The sequence below is a fragment of the Athene noctua genome, chromosome 10 (genome assembly GCF_965140245.1).
Source record: "Athene noctua chromosome 10, bAthNoc1.hap1.1, whole genome shotgun sequence".
NCBI lineage: Eukaryota > Metazoa > Chordata > Aves > Strigiformes > Strigidae > Athene > Athene noctua.
In genome coordinates, this window is record NC_134046.1 from 8,149,108 (window position 1) to 8,173,157 (window position 24,050).

A 24,050-nucleotide genomic window follows, 5' to 3' on the forward strand; every position below is an offset into this window, starting at 1 on the left:
GCAGAAAAGAAATTGCATTAACTGCTACAAAGTAACAGTTTGGCACAGAATATTTTTACAAGAAAAGGAGAAAGAGCAGTTTGCTACAAAAGATTAACTGAAAATTATTTTCCAACACCAACTAAGTTGCTTAAAGAAAAACTGAAGAAAAATATTCTGATATTATAGCATCTCAATAGTCCTATGCTAAAGCCTAAAATCTCCCTGGATTAATTTTTTCCAGACATTTCCTTCTACAAACAGGAAGGGGGAGAAACAAAACCATCATCTGCAGAAGCAGTTGCTTTATTGTACTCCTCGGTGAGCTGACTGTTTGCATCCGAAATGAGATTCCCTTTGAACAGCCCAGACACCGTTGGAAAGGGTTCTAGTGCCACCTTCTGCACTCTGCTAAAATAGGCAGTAAATGCTGTTGTGCCTTACCTGGAAATAGGATGTCGTCCCCAAGGCAAGGGAGATCGCCAGGCGACAAGGGGACAAGCAGGAGCCACCTCAGCCAACACTGCGGTCTCACAGCACTGCCCTGAACGCCAGTGGGCTCTTCTGAAAAGCAAAGACCAACGAGACTTACTGAAACATAACGTCCGGCTCAGTTACTGCCTCTGAACACACGAGCAGACAAAGCAGAGCTCAAGTTCTGAACTGATGATATTCAGCAAGTAATAAATAAACCCAAATTCTAAGTGATGGGGTAGCTGAGCTCTAGCCAATTCATTTCTCACCCTCTGTTCAAAAACTTTATACATGTTATGATGTACTATGTTGTTTCAAATACTTTTCTAAGGGCCAAAACCAAATCTGGTTTGAAAAAAATCCAGGTCAAAAACCAATGTCATTTTAGATGTTATACATATTCAAAACAAGTTCAAGTATTTGTATTCTCAGTAATAGTGGCCTTTTTTTTTTTTTTTCTTGCTACTTCTTTTTGATTTGCTGTGGAAAGATAGGAAGGAAAACCACAAAAACATACACAGTCTGCTCTTTGTTTTGGAATTCTATTCCCTTATCCAAAAGACAATGGTAATAATAGCAATAGATAAAGTTATAGATAAAATTATACTTAATACATATTTATATATACAATTTATTATATTTTATTCTTATACAAACATTATTTTTACATTTTGTTCATCTATATTTTTATATTCTAAAAATATTTCTGTTCTAAGAGAGGACAACAACATATAAAAAATACATTTGAGAACATGCCCTATCAAACAAACTGCGGCCAAACACCCCCCAGCCAACCTCTGCTGCCCTTCCCAGCTCCTCTCTCCAGCACAATTTACAAGTCACCACCACCCAGTTTTTCAGCCCCATCCATTCTCCCCGAGAGCCCCACCTGGCCAGGGGTGCTGCCCCCTCCTTGCCTGGCTCAGACCAGGAGGAATTCAGGTCCTTTTGTTTCTCCCTCCTGTACCTCCTTGCAGTTTATGACAGTAACATTTTCACTTCCCTCATTCTTGGCTTCGTCCCAGAGGGTTTGACACACTTCACTTGATTTATAATTGCATTCACAGAGGGCTTTCCAGCCTGGGGCTTGGGAACAACTCTGTCCGTTTTACTGCCCGCAGCCTTTACACTCACTCCCTCCTTCCTCCTCACCCCTCTCATTCCCCTGGGTAGCTCCCACCCCACCTCCACAAAATGCTTTTATCAGCCGCACTGAGATACCCCTACCATAAATTGCCCAATTCCACCAACACAGAAAGTACTAAAACTTCAGACCTGGACTCACCGAGACTGGCTCAGCCATATTCTTCCAGTTTTATTTTTTTCTAGCAAGATTACCCCAAACACAACCAAGATCTGTCTACCTGCTTTGAGGTACTGCCACACCAGAGGAGCAGCTCACACAGCCAGCCCTGACACCTCTATCTACAGGAAAAATGAGTCTGTGGCAAACAGTTTAAGCTGCAGGCTTTTTCTAAGGCAACTGACTTTGGCTGAAATGAGGACAAAAGCCCTCACAGAAGCTGACCGACACAGTTCGTAGGCAGGAGGAGCAGCCCGCATTCTGAGTAGGTCCGTTGCTTCAGGCTCAGCATCCTCACACCCACACTGTGAGATTAGGAACTGAAATGCAAGAAGGAGGGTGAGAATTCATGAATGGATAACAAAGAGCTGAGCTACTTGGGCCGTTTTGGGGCCAAAGCCAAAATAATATTTAGTAGCGGTTCTTTTATTTCAGACAAAAAGTGTGATCCATGAGAAATGTGTGCTCAGAGGAGCAGAAGTAAGAACTCAACTCCAAGGCAAACACTGCAAATTGAAACAATTATTCAATGTTGAAATCAAAGAAAATTATCCCTCACATTTTACCCTTCTGAGCAGATAAAAGCTTTCAAGTAGAACATTACCTTCATTTTCTCTCCTGCTTAAGAAAATAAAAGATTAAGAGACATTCTAAACCCTGAGTTCTCTCATTAATGGTAAAACTGGTAAGATTAACAGGAAAAATTGAACAATTTAATTATTATTTAACTGCTTTTAAAAACTTATTGCCTTAATATTTATAATTGTACTCAAAATTAATAATCCTGATTTGCCACTTCCCCATCACAAACCATTTCTCACACTTACCCAACTTCCACAGAACTTCACAAAAAAAAAAACTGAAAATGCACCTTGAAGAATTCCGAAGTAAAAAGGAAAGACACCACGTGCATCCATAAATTATTTTTTATTTCAAATCCAGCTCTCGGTTTACACTGTACATGAAACACAGGCAATCCTGTAAGCATTCAGGATTGGCAACGTTCATTAAGTCCCAAAACTAAATCTATCACACTGATACCAATGTGACAGTTATACACAGACTCTAAACTTAAGTAAACTGGAGAGACCAAAACAAAACAAAATAAAAAAATTCAGAAGTAGCAAGGAACAAGATTCCTGTAGTCTGTTAGGAAAATATAATCCAGAGCTATATCCTGCCTAAAGAACAAGTGGCCTAAAAGCCTCATGGATTCCCTCAGATTCCAATTTCCAGGCAGACCAAGACAGCCCAGACACTCTTAAAGAAAGTCATGAGCCAGATCTTTGCTGTTGTCCAAACTCTCCCTCAGGATTTACTGGCAGTCTCATTAATCCAACCAAACCTGTTTCTGCTGCCAAGATAATTTTGTGACTATTTGTAAAGCTAATTGACCAAAATACTATTTTCATCCCAGTAATATTAAGCCATAAAGGCTGAAGAATACGTTGGCCATCAGCTGTCAACGCTGGACTCAAATTTGCTGAAACTGGTGAACATTGGCAGGATATTTTGCCCTTGGATTAAGTCCTCACAGCCTCTCTTCCATGCATTCAGGCATATGTTTGACCACTTGTTTCAGTGAGTCCTAACATAGCTTGAAAGAAAAGCTCCTCATTAGCCGCTTCTGCACAGATTCAAGCACATGCCTGCACTGGCTTCTACAGCGTCATCTGCAGCATAGAAAGTTAAACATATACAAATATTTTCCACAAAACAATCTTAAAAAGCCTGGCAACAAAGCCATCAGTGCAAGATGACAGCATTATCTCTGAATGATTCCCAGATAAATAAATGTGAATATCAGTTTAGACCTCAGAACATCAGGTTGTCATGGCAGGAGAAAGCAGAGACACATGACTCTATGCAATTAATAGTATTTAAAACATTTGCCTCTAAAACCTGGCAAACTATGACCAAATATTTTACACCTTTTTTTTTTTTTAATTAAAAAGCTTTTTATTAAAAACATTATCAAATATCTGTGCACAATTCATAGTTAAACGCCGTCTTTATTCTGAGTTGGTTTCATTTCGACTCAGACATTCTACTGACTTTTTTTTTCTTTAAAAATCCTACAAGGTAGAACACACCCCACCCCACAATACAGGAAATTGTCTTTTTCAAGAGCTGCTTTTTAAAAATTTTTTTCATGTCAAGAAGTGCAATTTTGCTTCTATGGTTCTTTAAAGTAAAACAGTTTTATCCGTCAGTAACACAACACACTACGCTAAGAATTGCACCAGATACCTTAATATTTCTTGTGTATCAGCTATATCTACCTTTTCCTATGCACTGCTTAAGGTCATGAGAGATCTATATGAAAAATATGCTTAGAGTAACTCATCTTCACCAGTATAGGCAGGTCAGTAAATGTACCTACACTCTGTGAAATTGCCTATGACTGCCAGAGAATGGAAGTCAATAATATCTACAATTATACCAGTGAAATGTTTACATTTACTGTAACTGTCTTGCTTTTGCATACAAATGTATGCTCTGCTTCAAGCCACTGAGACTGTATGATTATACTGCAAGTCTATCATGGGAATACATTCTCAAAAAAATCCATAATTTAACATAAAACTGTTTTTTATCTCACTGAACTTGATTCTTCCATCCTTCTGGCCCCACTTAAGACAACAGAACTACTCCCTTTTTTATTCCCCCACTAGCACCAACATGTCAGCTCCAGAGGGAACTTTATAAAGAACTTGGCTTTGGCTTAGTATTTCCTTCACTGAAAACAGTGAACTACGCTACTGGCTTTGGAACGATTTTCAAGTTTTCTAGATTGACTCTTCAACATCTTGAGAAAACAAGAATATTAATAGATCAGGCTTTTAATGACTCCAAGAACAAGGTTCTTCATGACTTCATTTCCTCTCAGCTGCAGCTGAAAGATGCCCAGTACATCTTATCATTTGTCATAAAAAACTAGAGTCCATTCCCTTTAGGATCCTAAAAAAGACTCAAGTTTTATTCCAATTTGCTCATTTTGTTCCATTACAGAGTGCTGTTTTATGTGAAAAACCAGGAAACACCCAGATTACCTTATGTTTTAAGTATTCACTAAGAAAAAGATTTACCTGCTTTGAGATAGAAGACTGACTAAACCTACAGAGCAGACCTGTTATATTTTAGCATTTAAAACTAGAGGGAGAAGAGTCAAAGTTTATATTTAAATGCAAAAACATAAAGACATACTGCTCCCTAACCGGAAGATGTTTCTAAACTTGAAATAGAAGTGTCTGTTGTACCAAACAACAAAAGTTAAAGCTTGCTTAACCACTTCATTCTTACAATCATATTATACAAAGAAAGATCTTCAAACTTAGAAACTATACAGGGACAAGCACAGCAATGACATGGGTGGTGAGGGAAAGGAACTAACCAGCCATCCTGGAACCACTGAGTCACGTAACTCGACTGCAAATGACAACAAATGGGCAGTGTCTTACAATAGGAAGGCAATTCTTATTCATATTTTTACTTACAGGTATAGGACTGTAGTATAAAAGCATTCAGTTTCTTAAAAAGAGAAACTGAGGGGCTCTGACAGGACTAGTTCACTCCCAGAGAGACTACACTGACAAACCAAGCTGTAACACTCTCCACTCTCTAGCATTTCCTCACATAACAGTAGGCATAAATTATTACAAAATTAGTATCTACTCCAGAAAATCTTACATGAAATGAATGGACATATCTTCGTATAAAGACAAGTATTTCAGAATTTGGAATGCAAAAATACAGCGCAAAAAGAGTTCTGAAAAAATAGGTTTTACATAACAAAACCTCCCAGAATTAGAGTGGGATTATAAAGGTACAGTATTGTGCTAAGAAGTGATTTGACAAATTAATAATGGGTTATTTCCCTCGCAGAGGTTTACGTGTTTCATACCAGCATTCTGCTTTATGTTGTTACAATATTTTTATGGAGCATTATTTTAAAATAATATATCAGTCAGAAGTTTAATTTAGAATTCATCATGTTTTACCCTAAATGGCCACTTGGAATGCTGTGAAACATGATTTGCAGCCAGAAGCACCAAGTACATAAATTCTTCCACATCAAAGGAGTAGTTCGTAAATTTTGGATGTTCTCCCAGTGTTGGGTGGTGTCCCTAGACAAATGAAATAAGGCCTTTTAGACAGAAAAAAAAATACATATTCCATTCAAAAAGCAAGAAAAAAATCGGAGCATCTGCCATTTTAATTTATTATTTCTGATCCACCGATCTGCTCTGAGGCAAAAGAGTCAGCAAAGTAACTGGATAATAGCAATGCTATGGATAGCTTGGATTAATGGCCAATTAATTTAATTTCTCTTCTTCCCTCAGCCATTAATATAAAATAGTTTCTTAACCACTACAGGGAAGTCAATTTGGTCTAAAGAAACCGTATTTCAAGTACCAGAATACAGATAGGTTAAACAAGCTAACCCTTAAATGCTTCTAATTATAGCACCCACCCTTCCAGCAGCGGCCACCATTACCTGATCTTGAGGGAATACTTTATTCCTTTTTCGCCAAGTGATGTAGTGAATGCCTCTCAGCCTTGCCAAATCCAGGTAACAACGTTCATCTTCACAATTGTATCTGGGGGCAGGCAGAAATATTGTAATTACCTACAGAAATTGTGGTGAAGTTTACCAGGGTGAAACAGGAAAAAAAAACCTTCAGGCCAAAATGTTTGTTGTCCAGTTTTAAGACTCCAAACATGGACAAATTCTACTCCACTGAAAACAACAACAAGGGCTACCATCTGTTCTCAAAATGTGGCCTAGGAGGCAGTTTGGGGCACATCTGCATGTCAGGCATGCCCCTGTCCAGCTGCAGAAGCTCCTGGGCACAGGTTTCTAAACTTATTTGGAGACTGGACAAAATGTTCTCAAGCCAAGATGACGCCGCAAAGCACCAGCTCCACAGCCTTCCCACAGCAGAGGCTTTAAGCAGAATTTCCTAGGATGGAGAATTCTGTGCTCTTCCAAGAAGTGTGCAGCATTTCTGTTCAGTTCTGTAGCGGCTAGTAACAACCATACTTTGCGACAAAATCTGGCCACAAAAATGATCAGAGGAATGGAACACATCTCCTAAGAAGAAAGCCCGAGAGTTGGGGGTGTTCAGCCTGGAAGAGAAGGCTCCGGGGAGACCTTAGAGTGGCCTCCCAGTACTGAAAGGGGCTTATTCAAGGAGGCTTTGATGGGGACAAACTTTTTAGCAGGAGATGTTGTGACAGGACAAGGGGTAATGGTTTAAACTAAAAGAGGGTAGATTCAGACTAGATATAAGGAAAAAATTGTTTTACAATGAGGGTGGTGAAAGACTGAAACAGGTTGTCCAGAGAGGTGGTAGATGCCCCATCCCTGGAAACATTCAATGTCAGGTTGGATGAGGCTCTGAGCAACATGATCTAGTTGAAAATGTTCCTGCTCACTGCAGGGGGGTTGGACTAAATGACCGTTAAAGGTCCCTTCCAACCCAAACTCTTTTATGAAAATATGTTTGAAAGTAAGCTACTAGAGAAGTTTAGGTAAAACAGAATGACACTCAGCCAAGCTTGGCCAGCAAGCTGGTGGTCATGTTCTGAGCATAGAAAGGAGGACATAATTAACCTTCAGGGGATCTTTAACACCCTGGATATGCATCTTATGTAATCAGTTCGCCTAGATCACCAAAATAACGTTTAATCTCAGACTCATCAGGCAGAATCTGACCAGTGAGGCTTTCTCGTTTTTTGCCATTTACCCCAAGCTACCGCTGACCAGGCTGCATTTTATTTATACCACAGCATCTTAAGAAATCACAAGCTAATCCTGTATGATACAGCTATACTGTATTTTATAATGAAAGCTTCCTCAATTTCAATTCCCAGAAGAGACTGCCAAATATGAAATCTGGACAAGGATGCAAGACAAACATTCATAGTCAACTACTAGCAAGGGAAAGCGCTTCATTAACGTGTATGAACAGACATCAGCAGTTGTGGTATAAGAGGGGAAAGAGAGAGAAACACTTACAGTTCAAAAACAACAGCCCAGTCTGGCAGAAAGAGCAAATGAGTAAGTCCAGCTCCATGCATCCCAATGAATATATCAGAGTTGTGGGTAATTCTCAATTGCTCTGAAAATTCAAGTTCCCTGCAGACAACACCAAAAAAACAGTGATCTGGCATGCCTATCCATCTCAGCCAGAATTAGTTACATGTAGAAAGCACAAAATTAACTTAAGGGAATACTGAAAGAGAGAATTGATTTTCTGAGGAACAATACTAAGAATCACAAATGCTGCAGCCAGCAATAACTCAGCATGGAATTAAAAGAAATGCAGACAGGTTTCAAAACTTTGCAAGAGTCAGTTCCAAAAATCTGAATTTTTTTTTTTAAACAAGTTAAAACTTTTGTAAGTTTGGGGTTTTTTTCACTTGCCTTTAAAAAAACCTGCATCACTTCCTTTAAAACAAAATCCAACAAGTAGGACCTAAACTGCATTTAACGTAATGTAGAAGTACACAATTCCCACCTAAAGGTGTGGATATCCAACCTGAATTTATGTATAGGGCATCAAGCAGAAATAAGGAGGCCAGGCTTTTTTCAGATCCTGGAACTGTCACTCATCCTTTAACTGTAAGCTCCTTTATTAGAGGATAAAGTATTCTCTAAATAACCAGGTACTCCCTGAGCACACAAGAAAAGACTGGACTAAAGATACTTAATTGTAAGAAAAGATAGACAACTGGAAAGGGAAATTACAACTGGCTTCATTCGGGTACAACTAATTCATACATTAAAAAAGAGTAATGTCCTCTCTGACCATTTGGAAGAGAGTAGAAAGAAACTGGTTCAAACTGCAACCAGAAAGTTTAAACTGCTTAAACTGCTCTAAGGACACACAACAGGGAAATCCTTCTAACTATGGTGACAGTGATGCTGCAAGATAGCTGTGGAAATCGCTGGGTGGTACCACAAACAGTTTCAACAAGCAGAGGAATTGTGGAAGCACCACTTGGTCATGCTTTCAAGTGGGATGGTCTAGATGCCCTCCCAAGGGTATCCACCCTCTCTTCTGTTATTGGACTGCTCAAGTGCTTTCCTTGGCAGCAGAATCAGAAGCAACTCAACTGCCTCACACTGTCTGCTTTGGTCAAAACACTGATCTCTCACTGCTGCTCCAGTTTCTCACTCTTCCTGAATGATCCATGACAGCACATCAAGTAGACGGGAGCTGCTGCCATTTGGCACTGCCATACACCACTTGGGAAATTTTTCAAGCCATTTCTTACTGGCATAGTGCTTACTACATCTAGGCACCACAAATGGACCTCAAGTGGTGTCTTCGGGGGCCACCAGAGCAGCAAATATGCCAAGTTATTACTCAGTACTAACCTAAGGCTCACATAAAATAAGACACTAACATCATACAAGAGAAATCCCTGTTGGCCCACAGTTACTGCAGAGCATTAGCAAATCCCAAAGGTTGATGGAAACACAGCTGGTTTTGGGAGAGGGGAGGAAACAGAAAGAAAAGTGATTTCAAAACTTGTCCATCATATAGTAGCTTTAACTTGAGCCTAGTAACTCAACAGATTCATTCCTAAGTAGTGCATCATAGGATGGGAGTGCTTAACTAGCTCACCCACCACTCCCTCAGTAACATTCTTCTTTCCTTACCAGTTCTTGGATTTTGCAAAGGTTAGACATTGGGGCATATGTAGCTTTGCCTGCAAACAGCTTTCACCAGCCACAGGCAGCATGAGATCACACTGATTTCTTCTATCAACTTACGTACTTGTACTTGTAGTCTACCACCTTGACCTCCAACGTCGATACTGTTTTCAAAGCATTCACAAGCTGAGGAGGAGAATAAAAAGACAATGACTGGGAGTTCTCCTTCAGTTAATTCCTCCCCAGCACTCCTGACCATTTTACATACTACTCCTTCCCACCAGAGAATTACAATGAGGCAGACATACTGTCACTGCCATATAAAGGAGCAGTTCCCCTCCTTTTGTGCCTTCCCACCTAAGATACAGACGTTATTCCTGGCAGAGCAACCCCCAGAGAGGAGATTCAGATCTCCTGCACTCTCACAGAGGCTACTGATGACTTCTACATGCTTCAGGACCCAATCCTAAACCACTCAAACTAATAGAAATTTTGTAAGGAATAGTGGGAAGATGTGGGTGGATTTCCAAAAGGTACTCCAATACCTAAACAAGCGAACTGGTAGCTAGAAGGGTTTTCAAAAACACCTCACTAGGTCAGACTCCTACTCAGACACCTGAGAAGTGAAACCAGGCTAGAGCCTGGGCTTCTAATATAAAGGGCTTTTTCTAAGTCTCCAATCCACAGTCAGAAGAGGGAGAAAGAGTCAAGTACTTTCTTTTACAAAAGTATAGTAAAGATAAGATTAACTCGTCCTTTTCTGTTATGTTAACATACTTTCTGTTATGAAAACATACTACCTGCAGCAGTGTAGACATGCACTGTGAACAGCCTAAGCAATAAGGCACAGATCTAGCCATCTGCGCTGGGTCTGTTCTGCCACTGCATCAAACAAGCCTCAGTTTCTCCCTACATAAGGTGGGGATGATAACGCCAATTCATTTCTGTCAGGCACTAACAGCTAAGAATGAAGACAGGTATGAAAACATTAGATATTATCATTTTACCACAAGAGACGCTACACTGTAAGTCCACTAGGTTGCATGATTCAAAAACGTGAATCAATATGAAAATTCATTAAGTTTTGAATGCATACACTCAGATACAATAGGTTACGCATTTTAATCTGCAAGCATAACAAAGGTTTTTGTTAGAGCCTTCAACACTGGGGATGCTGGAAATAAAAGAGGTAATCTGAAAGCGAAATAATTTAATGTTATCAGAAGCCCTGCAGTGTCTGTTTTTTAAGAGGAAATACTTTTAGTATTACATCTGTAGTCTTCCATCAGATATTTTAAAAGGGCAGCAAGGTTCCGTGTCTGGTGTACAGAAATAGAGACTGGCTAGAAGACATACTAGAAGAAATTAATATTAGCACTGAACATATTTGTCCAAGATTTGTTAGCAGACACATGCCTTGGCTGTACCTGAAAAAAATCAATTCAAGGAGCAAAATTTAACTTCTGATAAATTTGTTTTAAAAATAAAAAGGACCCCACCTCATTCTGGTTTAATATTTTCCGGTAATCTGTACTGCGTGCAAGTATTGTGACTCGAATTTTCCCATCCTAGAAGAAAGAAGCAGCAGTGTATTAGGTATTAGGCTGATCTCACAACAACAAAAAAAAAACCCCCACACCAACAAACTCTTCCTATTTGCTTTTGGCAATTATTTGATCAACTAAATATGTTCCCTCCCCATGTAACAGATGATGTAACCACCTTAAAATTCACATTTTATTTTCCAACAGATTAAAAGTGTCAAAAACTTTGTAAAAGTCTGACTATTAACAAAGAATAAAACATTTTCTGAAAGATTTATTTTATTCAGTACAAAAGAGCCTTTGTATTACACTCCATACAGCAGTTTTTGAAAGCAGGAAAGGAGCTTTCAGGATGGCTTCTGCACAAGATCCTTGGAAAAAAATATTTTACTTCTATAACAGTTCCTCCTTTTACCTCTTTAAATTAATTGGACTCACAGGGGTAAGTGTTCCAAGTGAAATAAAGAGATTTAACTGCATGACTCCCATTAGTGTCAGCAGGAGAAGCATAACTAAATGCCTGTGCAGTGCTCTGAATGTGTGCCCCTCAGCGATAATATGTAGACTACTCTCTAGCAAATACTTCAAGAAGCCCAGAGCTGCCATATCCATCAATTCAGCCATTGCAACAATATGCAAAAACCACCACAACCAAGAAGCCCAGGGCCCGGCAGATGGTACCGGGCAGGGATCGGAAGGACCAGATTCAATCACTTCCCCCTCTGATCTGAGCTCAGCAGTAACCATGAGGGTCGATAAAGAGCAAGCTCACTGCATTGCTCTGTGGGATCCCAAGGACAAGCACCTTGGCAGCAGGCTCCAGAAGAAACCATGTATCTTGCTTAACTAGGAAGGACACAAAGGCCTTGAGCACACAGAATGGAGCTGGGGAAGAGATCCTAGGGTTGGAAGGAGGATGTGTTAAAGTCTGTCCTATGGAAATAAGACATGAGAGCAACTTTCACAAACATACGCAAATGTTTGCTTAAAGTCTTTATGGAACAGGCTGACTTATTGGAAAAAAATCCCAAGCATCAGAGGAAAGGACAAAAGTCCTTATTCCCCACGGGGTCCAGCGTGCTAATGCTGTTTCTCCGGTAAGAGCCATCAGCTCCATATTACAATTTTATTATTCAGTTATCATACCTTGGGTCCTTCTTGTGTGATATTTAATCTGTGTAACACATGCTGAGAAAATGCTCTAAATAGCCCTGTACCATGGCAGCCCGAGATCTGAAATTAAAAAAGCAACTGTTAATACAAAAAGTCATTTTGCTCAGAAAACCTCTCTTTGTGGTCAGCCTTTTGCCATTCTTCTGGAACAAAAGCCTAGTATCATGCACTGTGCTAAACATGTCACAATTCACTGCAACACAAGTAGCACTTTCATTTAGAAAGAAATTTAACTCTCTACAGTGTTACAGCCTGAATGCATGAGCTAATACCACCAGGAAAAGTCTGTCAGCGTACAAGCTCTTGTGCTCTGCAAAAATACCATTACTTTCACAGTGCCCACCCATTAAAGAGGAGTAATATGTGTCTCCTGAACTGACGTAGCAGATTGCACACAACCAGTTAGTATCAACTAGTAAAAGTAACTTCAAAATCCCAATCTTTAGGAAAAATCATTTCATTTGGAGTTGCAGAGACTTTGCATGCAGTACATTTCACGATAGCTCAGCCAGATATTCGAGAGGTTCATTAGCTCAAGATTTTAAACTGTCACACACACATCCAGTTAACACAGTGGCTGGATAAAAAGAACTCACCAATGGTGTGTTATAAAACAAGCCATAGCGCATGCGAGGCAGTAATGAGAAGACTGCTTCCTTAAAGCATACCTGCAAAGGAAGATCACAAGAAGTTACACTGCACTGCTACCTTCCGCTGGCACATTCCCTGCTCATTCAGTGGGATCACTGCTTATAATGAGCTAGCAATTACAGGTTCCTGTCAAGAACATCCTCACTTCCTTGACTGTGCAAATGAATAGAACAAAGACAATCCCGATCCCAAAAGAGCTCTCACTTAGGATGCTACAGATGCAAGTGTGGGAAGAGGTAAAAAAACACCCCCAAAACAGAACAAACGTGAACTAAATAGAAGAAAAACAGAGAATGGAGAGTTTAAGACAGACTTTATAAGGGATTTAAGAGACTAAAATGAGCTCTGAATGAATGGGTACATTTTTTGTTGGAACTAAAACTTTTTCTAATGATAAGCAGCAGATATACTAACAGTTTCAGGGGAAGATAAACACCTCAGTAGGATTCAGAAGCTTAGAAAGACCCTTTGAAAGCCCTTAACTTCAGTAGTCGGTCCTGCAGAAGTGAAACCAATACATAAATATCACCTCTCAGAAGACACAAAAGTTAGGTCCATCTGTATAAAGTACAGACATGTCACAGAATTAGGTTACAGCTCTGTCTCTTGTTTGTAAGGTAGAACACTCATATTACGCAAATTAAACATGCATGGAAAGTATTAATGCTATCTTCTAAAACACCCATATCCACAAGCTTGAGAAGCTCTTGTATTAGCTACTAGTGACTATGAAATAAAACGAAATACAAAATTCCATACCCTTTTAGAGTCAAATGTTTTCAAGTGTATTACTTCATAGTCAGTAAATGCCTTCCATGTCTCACTGAACAGGTCACCATAGCCATATGAGCTCTAGGAGGAAAGGAAGAAACACAAGGGCATAATGATTACATAAATGCATATAAAAACTCACTTCATGATTTACAAGTCTTACATACAAGTGTTAAAATATAGTTAATAATCACACCACCACCACGGGACCCAAGACAGCCTAGCACAGAACGCAGACATTACAGAACACATAAGCCCTACGTTTACAATGGCAGTTAACTCAAATTACCTGTCAGGTAGTTAATTTTTAATAAAACAGTTCTATGAATTAGCAATCTAGACAAGCAGCAGATTAGACTTTCCGAGTTAGAGGCAAGGAGTACCTACTACTTTCTCCAGACACAAGAGAACACAAGTTAAATTTGAGGTAATAGAAACAAAGGGATGGTAGAAAGCATGAACCTCAACTCCTGAGATTAAAAAACCTCCTGGGAATTCAAGTGCAGCAGCAGTGTTTGAAGTAAAAAGTCACATCAAGCCTGCTTCACATCTGCCTCTGTTCTGGGATGGTCACTTGTATCACAAATTGAAGGCAACGATCTGATTTGGTGGAAAAAACAGCCAGAAAACTATCTTTTGCGTTACTTTGACAAGCTACAGGAAGTTTCTCCACAGGGCAGTATAAAACCTCCCCCTGTGCAGCAATGCTCTGTAGAACCTTTTAAGAACCATCTACTCCCCGCAACATTGGCCTAGCAGCAGGGGCTCTTGCCTTCAAATCTGTAACACTTCCTACACATCTGAGGGCTAAGAGTTGCCATCTCTCGCTCTCTGAATGCAATTAAATATGACCTCAGTAGCCCTGGTGCAGATTCTCACTTAAGGCTTCCTTTCAACTCTCAAGCTGGTTCACGCTGCTTGGAAAGTTATGTGGAAACATTCTCAACAAGAAATCTGAAAAGAGGACTACAAATGACCACAGAAAAGAGCAGACATCTAATGAAATGTAAGAGAATTTAAAGGGTGCCAGATTTCCTTCACCTGAAGAGGTGCTTCCTTCCCCTTCTTCTGCCATTAAGTTTTATTGAATTTTACAATCCATACTACTTTCTGGGCATCTGTATTACAAGAACTGCTCTTCCAGATTAGAAGTAGAGAACTGATCTTCAAAGCTGAAAGTACTACTTTCTAACCCTATCTGCCCTCCTTGAATGTGGTTATAAACAGCGCTTTCCCACATTTGCAGTCTGCAAATCTACACCCAGTAGATTTCTTACTCATTTTCTGCTTTGTTTAACCTACATCTAAGGGTATTACTGATTAATAAGAGCAGTGCACTGATTCTACAGTAGCCAGAAAGTATGGCCAAATCTAATTATATCAAGAAAAAAAAAAAAGAGAATGAATAGTAAGCACAAGTCCATCTTTTGATCAGCACAGACAGTGCATCAGCAGTTAGTGGGTGCCATCATCTGGCTGTACATGGTAATGAACTAAAGCAGACTGAGCAGTTCAGACTCACTTAAAATGACAGTACTGTGGCAGTACTTACTTTGAATGGTACATTTGAAAGAGTTATTTGATTCAACAACGCGATATAAGAAAGAGTCGCTCTTCAAAGTAATTTACAGTGCTGTCTGACATCTGATCTTTTCAGAAAGCCATCATAGCTGGCTTAACCACTCCCTGTATAACATCTAGAGAGCTTGCTTATCAGCCAGGTGCTTTTATTTCAGTTTTCAAAATGTAAGAGAAATAGAAAGAAGGGTCGCTTCTAGCCAAAAAGGTTTCTCATTAAATAGAAAGCAGGGAATATTTGCAGTTCTCTATGGAATATTAGTTGTCCAAGCTGTAAATATTCAGAGAGAAAATCCAGTATTTTATGAGAACAAGACAGACACGGGACAATGTCATAGTCAAGAACTGTGTTATTTCTGGACCTGATTATACAAGTTAACTGGCATATTACAAATTGCCTAGTTTTTCATTGTTTAGTTTAACACCCTCCTGCACAACTTAAATACTGGCCAGTAAAACTAATGTTACTCTTAAACCCAGTAATGGTTTCAACTCGGCAGTACAGTAGAAATAGCCCCACTTAAAGACTTGTTTTATATGTAATTGTGGCATTCTAAGAAGTTACTGCAAGAAGGCTATTTAAAGGAATTACATATTAGACTCTGTTTTCATATATATAAGGATTTCATTTCGTTGAGTTTTTTACTACAGGCTGCACATTACTGATTTAGAAAGACACAAGGCTGCATTTCTTTTCAAACATAGAAGAAACAGTTTTGAGTAAATTACTTCAATATTCTCACAGAGAAAAGTCTACAGAAAACAGCATGAAATGTTCAAATGCTACATATTAGAAATACAGATCGTGTTATTTTTTAGGTCACAGCAAAAAAAGGCAAAATTACGTCCTAGCAAAAGGTGAGCTATGGAGTAGTGTTCAAACAGCACATGGTTTATTGCAGAAAATCTGTTCCCTAACTATTGTTTGTGCATCTGTATTAACAGGATCCAAAACCTTATCAGTTCCTCATGAGTAAGCCCACAAGAAAACTAAAGACTGGCTCCTAAAAGCTTCAGAGTCTCTATAAAGCAGAAATACAACCCGTTACAAATATGTTTAAAGCACAGCAGACTTACAGTATCCCACATGACTACGTTGACATCAGTACTGAAGGAATTATTGATATGCTGTGTAATATATAGATTGACGAAATCACAGAAGTGATGATACATATTCACACCTGAGAAAGAAAGAATCGTTAGCAACATGCTACGTTACTTGCTCCGCTTTTTATTGGTTCATGCATTTTTTCCCTTAGTAATATCCTACATTTTGTATTAGTTTTTCCCCTGCTTATGACTCAACGCTTCTTATGTGCCTTAAAAAAGCAAACCTTTAAAGGGAAGGAATCAAGGTAAGAAATCTGAAGTAAAACATAATTTTAAAAAGCTCAGAGAAATCAGAAGAGTGGCCAAAAGACATCATAAGAAAAATATAAGGTTCACGTGCTATTTCTCATTAAGGTCTGCAGCTGCTTTCTGAAGTACACGAAAGCAACTACTGCTTTAACAATAGCTAGACAGACATACAGGAAACACTAAAAACAGGCCTTTGGCACTGATCTTAGTTCTGCTTTATTAGGGTTAAGGGAAGCTCTGTCTGCAGGACTGCAAGACAGAACTTGTACTTGAACACAGGCCAAAGCCCAAGTAATTCCTCAGGTTTTTTTCTAGGAGCATTCTTGTTCATTCTTGGTTTCTTAAGCTAATATCTTACGACCATGGTGCATAAAAAACTACCATGAAACAAAGGAGGTAATGTAGTCCAGTTTCCTTGCTGGTGAAGACCAGATCCCAGTTTTGGAACCATATGCAGACAGCCCCTGTTTCTAAGCTTCCAACCACAAAGAGCTGCCATGATAGGAAGGAGCTGCCAGGCTTCCTATAGTGCTCAAACAGCAATTTTCCCACACCTCCCCTAAAACAAAGGCAGCTGGACAAAATCGCCTCCTGAGCCACAGCTAGACCACCCTGCTCAAAGATACAAATTAACAGCACAGCAACAATTCCACAGTAACAGTTCGGTGGCCTGCAACAACTTTGTGTAAAATACAAGATACTGGCGGGCAGGGAAAGACGGGTAATTCAGTTTACAGTGGCAGTGTGTCACAGGGTCAGAACACAGCAGACAACTACCCACATTAAACCACAGCTTACCCCACAGCAGCTTGTTTGTATGTCTACACCCTGAACACCCTCTTTCATTAACATTTGTCTACAAAATATGCCGCATGAACAAAAAGGTTGGTGAACTTCAAAAAATATCAGATACCACTGGCTGATTCCTAAAGATGCTTGGGGGCTGCCCCTCTTTGAAGAGAATCCTCTGTTACTGAACACACAGTACGATACACATACGCCCATACCTTGTGTTTCATGGTATGAAAGCTGTCATCCCGAAACACAGACAAAAATCAAAGATTGTACAGAAGAGTCTTTGGCACAAATTCAAAGACTGTCAAAACACAGTCAAGAGAATGACTGTGCAAGACAAGAGGCAGGAAGTTTTTCTGATTTTTTATCATCTCTAGGAAGATGTAAGATTTTAAAATTTAAGTTTCTGAGTTCATCAGTGGAACCACAGAAAAAAAGGAATGAAAGAGTCACATAGTTTTTCAAAAATAAAAATAGATTACAAATGAACTTCACAATCACCAAAACATAATGTAGATAGGGCAAGTTGGATACGGGCTTTTTTACTGCAGTACTGCAGGATAAAATAACTAAACTAAAGATACCAATTACCTGCATCTAATTTCATGAAGTATGTTGGTTTTTCAACAACAACGTCACACTTCTTATCTTCTAGGGGCCTGAAGTTTAATGCAGTAAACGTCTGGAGTTCTGCAAACCTACAGAGATTCAATCACACAGAACATGCTTTGTCATTAACACACTTAAACAAACGTACTTCATACATCTAAGATTTAGTAACTGTTCATCCAGTCCATTTGATTTAACAGGACTGTTGAAACCTGATAGGGTCTGACAATTAAAATATTTAAAATTGTAATGGAAGGTTCTTCAGGTTATGAGCTTCAAGAGGTTAAACACCACCTTTGATCTCAGGAGTGAGCAGCACCTTTGATCTACAAATCACAGCAGTAGAGATGTAACAAAGAACCTTAGCGCCTAGATCTGTGGGTCTGTCCAACTTGATCTGCATTGCCAAAGACACTTCAGCAAGATCCTCATGCTTTAGTCAGAATAATAAATGTAGATGCAGTATTTATTATTAAGGATGAGCAGTTGAGATGACAACAGTATGTAGAGAAGAAAAGTCTTTTCCTCCTCTGCAGCTATTCTTAACTGAAATTGATCATCAATGCAAAATGAGAAAAAAAAATTAAAACACGGGAGAAGCATAAAAATTAATTCTTATATGGACCTTAATGGCTCGTGTTCCTTCATGTTTCATCAGTTAACTGGCAACGCAGCTGTTAAATGCCAACATGCAACCCATGACACTTAACCAGCTACCACAAAGCACCCTCTGCACTTCCTACTCAGCCTGTGGAGCGCTGCCCACTTCACAGCCCAGACACAGGCTCCCTGGGAACACCACATGAATACGCATCCCGACCAGGCGCTGCACTGGCCCCGACCTCACCAAGGACTGTGTGAACCAAGACACAAGTGCAAACTTTAAGGCACTTCACAACAAAACGATTGTCTCCTACAGGCAGATTAGGCATAGAACCAGCACCTTGTCCAGAAAACGGCTGAAGGTTAGAACTTCAAATTACAAGACATTTTCAGATCTTTTGCTGCTGTAAATCAGTCTGGACACAACTGCACACAGCATAGTTCAGAACACTTTGCACAGATGTAATTACTAGAGGTATTTAATATGAACTCTCAAGTTGATCTTAGAAAAGAGCAACTATTTCCTCAGTATGAAATCCCCTACACACAGCTGCTAATGCAAATGAAAATAATAAAAAAGAACTAGTAAGTGAACGTGGAAGCAGCCTTGACAAGTGATTCTTACCAAGACTGCAGAGGGCTCTTGCGTTGACCTTCAGCCAAAAATGCTTGAACGTTGAGGGTGCAATGACCTCCGATTTCTCCCTTCTGGAAAAAGTCTTCCTTGAATCTAATGCAAATTAGTAAAAGTCTATCAGCTTTTGTGTAACAGTGCTACAAGTGCTCTGCAATCTCAATTACATACTCCAGCCAGCACTAGTCAATCACAATTAATCAAGGTACTTCAAACATATTTAAAACCTGAGCATTTTCTTCAGCCTAAATCAAGCATTTCCCATAATTCTCAAATAAAGATAGTAGTGTCCTTGGAGTTCTACACATCAATTTAGAAAACAGCACTAATCCACATAGAATGTTATCAAGAATCACTTTCACATACCCAAGTGAGTAATTTGATTTTGCTACATGACTACTTACAGGAGCATCATTAGTTGGGTTTTACATTTGGTTTTAATAACAATTTCTCACTCAAATTTGCTTCAGATTTCACAACCCAGTTAGTAACCCAAGAATTTTATACAATATACAAAGAGTAAGGTGAAAGAGTTTCATGAAAACAAATAGCCAACTAAAAGCACCGTCTAAATTAGCTCTTAGGATAGGCTGAGAAGATGACAAAACCCATTCTGAAGGGTTTCAGTGTCACAGTCGTGGCTCTTTTCAAGTCAAGTATGCAAGACACTAACTTCAAAGATAAGGCAGAAGGAAAAAGGAGTGACGCCAGCATCAGTGGTATGGGTTTTTTTACCCAGTTTTCCAATACGTAGCATTTTAATTTGGGATGTGGGAGATCCAGGTGCAGATCTTTCTTCAGTCTCACTGTATCTAAAAATGCAATTCCTTGTTCTGGTATAAAGGTACCTAGCACAGGAAAGGTCTTCTTGGTGCCTCATACAAAAACTCTACAATTCTACTTTGCACATCACCTAATCAAGAAAGGATGTGACTAGAGACACAGGAAGGATGTGACCAAAGACACAGAAAAGTCTTCTTCTCTTCCATCAGGAGGATTTCGATCACCCACCCTCATTTCACAAAACTGAGAGTTGAGGTTTTTAAACAGCCTGTACTGCTGACAGCAGCAGCAGACAACAATCAAGAGGTGTAGATCTCACCAGGACTTCGGCAACAAGTCTCTGATCAGCAGGAAAGCCCACGGCAACAAGCACACCAGCTTTGTTAAGCAAATTCTGAACCCCTTTTCCCTGACATCCCTTGGTTTTACTATAACATAAGCAAATCAGAGACCTGTCGTGGTTTCTCTTTACAGTTCGTAAATCAATGTACAAATTTGTTGCTCTGCAATGCTGAAGGTACTGAGAGCAGGTCAGAGATGAATCTCCCTGTTAAGAAAAGAACAAGTACGATTTTGTCAATACTACAAATCACGTTTAAAACAAAATGAAAAGTATCATATCTATCAGAAATACCTACTGTTGCTGCAGGCTTACAATGCGTTTTCATTTCATTTAGCCTCTCTCGAATGTAACCAAAGTCAGCTTGTTTCCAGAATATCTGTTGGGCTGTCTCAATGTCACTTGCCCTGATGTATGAAGGAGAGAGGAAAAAATTCAAGGTCCGTTTCTCAATTCTAGCAATAACTTCAAACACATAACTTTTTTTTTTTTTTTTTTCTTCACTGAAAGTGGAAAGAAGAGCTAGCCAGTTACTTTATTGACAGTTAAGATGCAAAACAGGAAGCAACTTATCAGCTGCATGTAAGGGAAAACATCAATGACAATTTAAAGATATACTCCCGTAAAAGGGTATAAATGTTTTTTAACATTTTTTCCTCTGCTTTTAAAGCTAAGAAAGGAAATGCAGAGTTATTTTAGGAATATGAATTCAAGGCTAAATCAGAATAATGAAAACATTGTGGCAGGAAGCATTTCAAACAGTATTTTCTTCCTTAAAAAGTTGAATTTTTCAAATAAGGTTGAAAGACGTATGTTATGTATAAATACACATATTATATATACAGACACACCTCCACAATCATCCTTTAAATATCACAATAATGTTAACCTCACAGCTAATATAAGAATAAGCACTACACTCTTTTTTTTTTAACATACTGTACTTTACATGTTTAGAATGAATCTTACCATCCAGTTTCAACATAATCACACACCGGGTAACTGAACCTGTAATCTGATTTGCAAGATTTCTCATAACCCCAGCAGGATTTTAGTTTCTTCAAGTATTTCTGTAACACAGAATAAGTGAATCACATTATATGACAGCAAAATGAGAAGTGACTTAAATCAGTTGTTAGCTTATAAACTACCTCTCGTGAATAAATATTGCATAAAAGGCTTTCAGTTTGGTCTTTCGGACAGTTTCAAAAAGAACACACAGATCCTTTATGCACAACAAGAGGACATGCATGCACAGTAACATTATCCTTGCTCAGGACAACTACTTTTCCTGACCCAGTTAAGTAGGATTCCAAAATTTTCACACCAATGATAGAGCTAACAAAGCTAAACTCACACAAAGCACAGTGCTCCGAGCTCCTGGCTGAGTGTACCACTGCTCCCCCGGCAAATCTAGAAATGTCAGCTGTAGAAAGCCTGAGAAGGGGGAGCACAGCTCTCACCCCCAGCTCTACGAAGCAGCTCCAACCTCAGAATTGCTCCCGAGCCACACGCAGCCCAGAACCTCGGGTTCAAAGTCCCTGCTTCAGGTGAATAAATTATGCGCAACCACAGAGTAAGATTAAATCAGCACTTCATTGATTTGCCTGTACTCTTGGCACTTCCACAAAAGTACTACAGCATGCTGAAAATCACAGGCTTAGAAACTACTACTGATACTTAAACACCTTTCACATGCGCAAGCGTCATTCAGATTGAGACCATCATTTCAGCTCTGTAACAATTAAAAGAGAGGGGGAAAAAATCTTGCAAAACAGTACATTAAAAATCCAGTGTGGTGACAGCATCAGATTCAGGAAGAGCCCCTATTTCAAAAGCAACAATTCCAACCCCCAGTGGAACCAACTCACTGGCAAGGAGACCAATTCATCACCATCTTTAACTGCTATGACTCCAAGAATAAACCACCCCAAGATTACATTTGAACAAACAAACAAAAAGCAAACCTACTTTATATGGGCAATGAGAGTCCCGCTTACAGATGCCAGCAATATGTTGATTATTGTGCAGAAAGTACGGAACATGTTCATCTGGCAAGTTGATAGTTTTGTAGCTATATAATGGCTCTTCAAGAATGTTATTGAATTCAGTAAGATTTTCAGGTTGGGAATTAGCCAGAATTTCTTGCAGTAGAAATCCAAACGCAAGCAACATGAACATGGCAACCTATGAGTTCTGTAATTATATAAAAAAAAAGACATTTAATATATCTGCAGCATAGCACATTTCAAGACTAGACAATATTCAGCCAAAGTTCATCATATACTCAAAGAACTGGTACTAGTATTTCTGGGGTGGTTTCTATGAAAAGTAAACTTTCACTAAGAGACTAGACTGGACAACCTCAGGACTATCCCTGAATCATTAGTCACGGAGGGTTATTACGCACTACCAACTCACAGTCAAACTAAAATGGGTGTGTTTATTTTAGCTAAATCCCAAGAGATCCTGAGAGTTCAAATGTAGAAACTAAGTATAGAGAATATAATATCCAGACAGCAGAAAGAAAATGTAGAAGAATTGGGGAGGGGGAAGGGTGAGAAGAGGAGGAATTTTAGTTTAAAAATGAGTATAAAAATAATACATTCTCCACTTTGGAAGAAACTCATCGTTAGCCAAAGGAAAACTATGGAGTCACAAACGGTCAAAATTAAGTCTGGTTCAGGATGGTTGTTTTTAGTAGTTAAAATCATGCTAACGAAACTTCAAACACTAAGTTACACATTTAACATTAGCTACAGGCCCACACATATCTACACCCTCTAAAGCAGACTTGAATACCTTTCTAGCAACCCACCCTTCTCAACAGCCCTCCTTTGAACCATTAAACTTCCTGAGAGAAAAACGGATGGCCTGTATCTATGATGCCAAAAAAGGTTTTTTAATTTGCTAACATTTGCATGCTTGCTCGCAGCTGAAGCCTTTAGCAATATTCCAATACAAGTCGTTTTACCTGTTTGGTTTGAGGAGAACCGCTTCAGATTTCCCAAGTACACAAACCTGGTGGTGGGGGGGAGGAAAGCTGAGTTAAACTGAGCTAAACTGAAGCAAGAGAAGGTGAACTAAAGCAAAAGGCTTCCTCGGAACTCAGTCCCGCTTCTTGAGAAACATTCCCAGCAATGCGAGCCGCCTTCCAGCCGCCCGGGAGCCTTTCGGACCCGCCGGGGTACCCGGGTCCCCGCGGGAAGGCTCTTCCCTCTCCCCGCACCCCGCGGCGTGGCGGGGCTGATCCCGGGGCGGGGGGATCCCACCGCACCCATCCCCAGCTCGAACCCAACGCCGCGCCGCCGCGCCCGGCTCCCCAAAACGCCGCTGCCCTTTACCCGCCCCCCGGGTGAGGATCACTCGCTCGGGGAAGGCGCCCGACACCCACACCGGGCCTCGGGACCCGGAGCTGGAGGCGGCCTCCGGCCAAGCCCCCCCAGACCCGGCGCCGGGCCCACAGCGAGTCCCGGGCGGCGCCGCTGCCCCGCCCGCGCCGCCCCCGGCGGGGCTCACCCACGCCCCGAGGCGGCGGCGGGCACCGCACCGCACCTCACCTCAGCCCCGGGGAGCCCCGCGGCCCACGGCACCGGCCGCTCCTCCCGTTACGTGCTGGCCGACGGCCTTAATCCTCATGCCGCCGCGGCAGCTGGCGCCTGTCCGGGGGCGGCGGGGGAGAGGCGGCCGCCGCGCCCCTCCTTCACACCCGCGGGGCGCGGAGCGGAGCGGGGCGGGCGGCCCCGCCACACCCCGGCCCGGCCCCCGCGGCGGGGAGCGACCGGCGG

General features: G+C 40.4%; 1 protein-coding gene across 2 annotated transcripts; it reads right to left on the minus strand.

The window, feature by feature from the left end:
- Nucleotides 1-461: 461 nt before the first annotated feature.
- EOGT (EGF domain specific O-linked N-acetylglucosamine transferase) lies at nucleotides 462-24,045 on the minus strand. Of its 2 annotated transcripts, XM_074914356.1 has the most exons (18): nucleotides 23,823-24,045; nucleotides 23,237-23,283; nucleotides 22,234-22,458; nucleotides 21,232-21,332; nucleotides 20,561-20,669; nucleotides 20,375-20,469; nucleotides 19,131-19,235; nucleotides 17,885-17,991; nucleotides 16,217-16,320; nucleotides 13,550-13,642; nucleotides 12,736-12,807; nucleotides 12,113-12,199; nucleotides 10,922-10,990; nucleotides 9,547-9,608; nucleotides 7,779-7,898; nucleotides 6,255-6,357; nucleotides 5,758-5,883; nucleotides 462-543 (listed from the first exon to the last, which is right to left on the minus strand). In XM_074914356.1, exons 3-18 carry the CDS (start codon nucleotides 22,441-22,443, stop codon nucleotides 511-513), a joined length of 1,596 nt encoding a protein of 531 aa, XP_074770457.1. In that variant the 5' UTR covers nucleotides 22,444-22,458; nucleotides 23,237-23,283; nucleotides 23,823-24,045; the 3' UTR covers nucleotides 462-510. The 2 variants fall into 2 exon arrangements, with proteins under 2 accessions (XP_074770457.1, XP_074770458.1); XM_074914357.1 differs by lacking the exon at nucleotides 462-543 and having other exon boundaries at nucleotides 2,669-5,883.
- Nucleotides 24,046-24,050: the final 5 nt, after the last annotated feature.

Bases quoted from the DNA above. Each gene is read 5' to 3' on its own strand.
- EOGT (XM_074914356.1), bottom strand. From the start codon at position 22,443: ATGTTCATGTTGCTTGCGTTTGGATTTCTACTGCAAGAAATTCTGGCT. The intron at 21,333-22,233 runs GTAGGTTTGCTT...TCTGTGTTACAG, and splicing joins ACTCTCATTGCCCATATAAA to AAATACTTGAAGAAACTAAA. The intron at 6,358-7,778 runs GTAAGTGTTTCT...GCCTGCCCCCAG, and splicing joins TGGGCTGTTGTTTTTGAACT to ATACAATTGTGAAGATGAAC.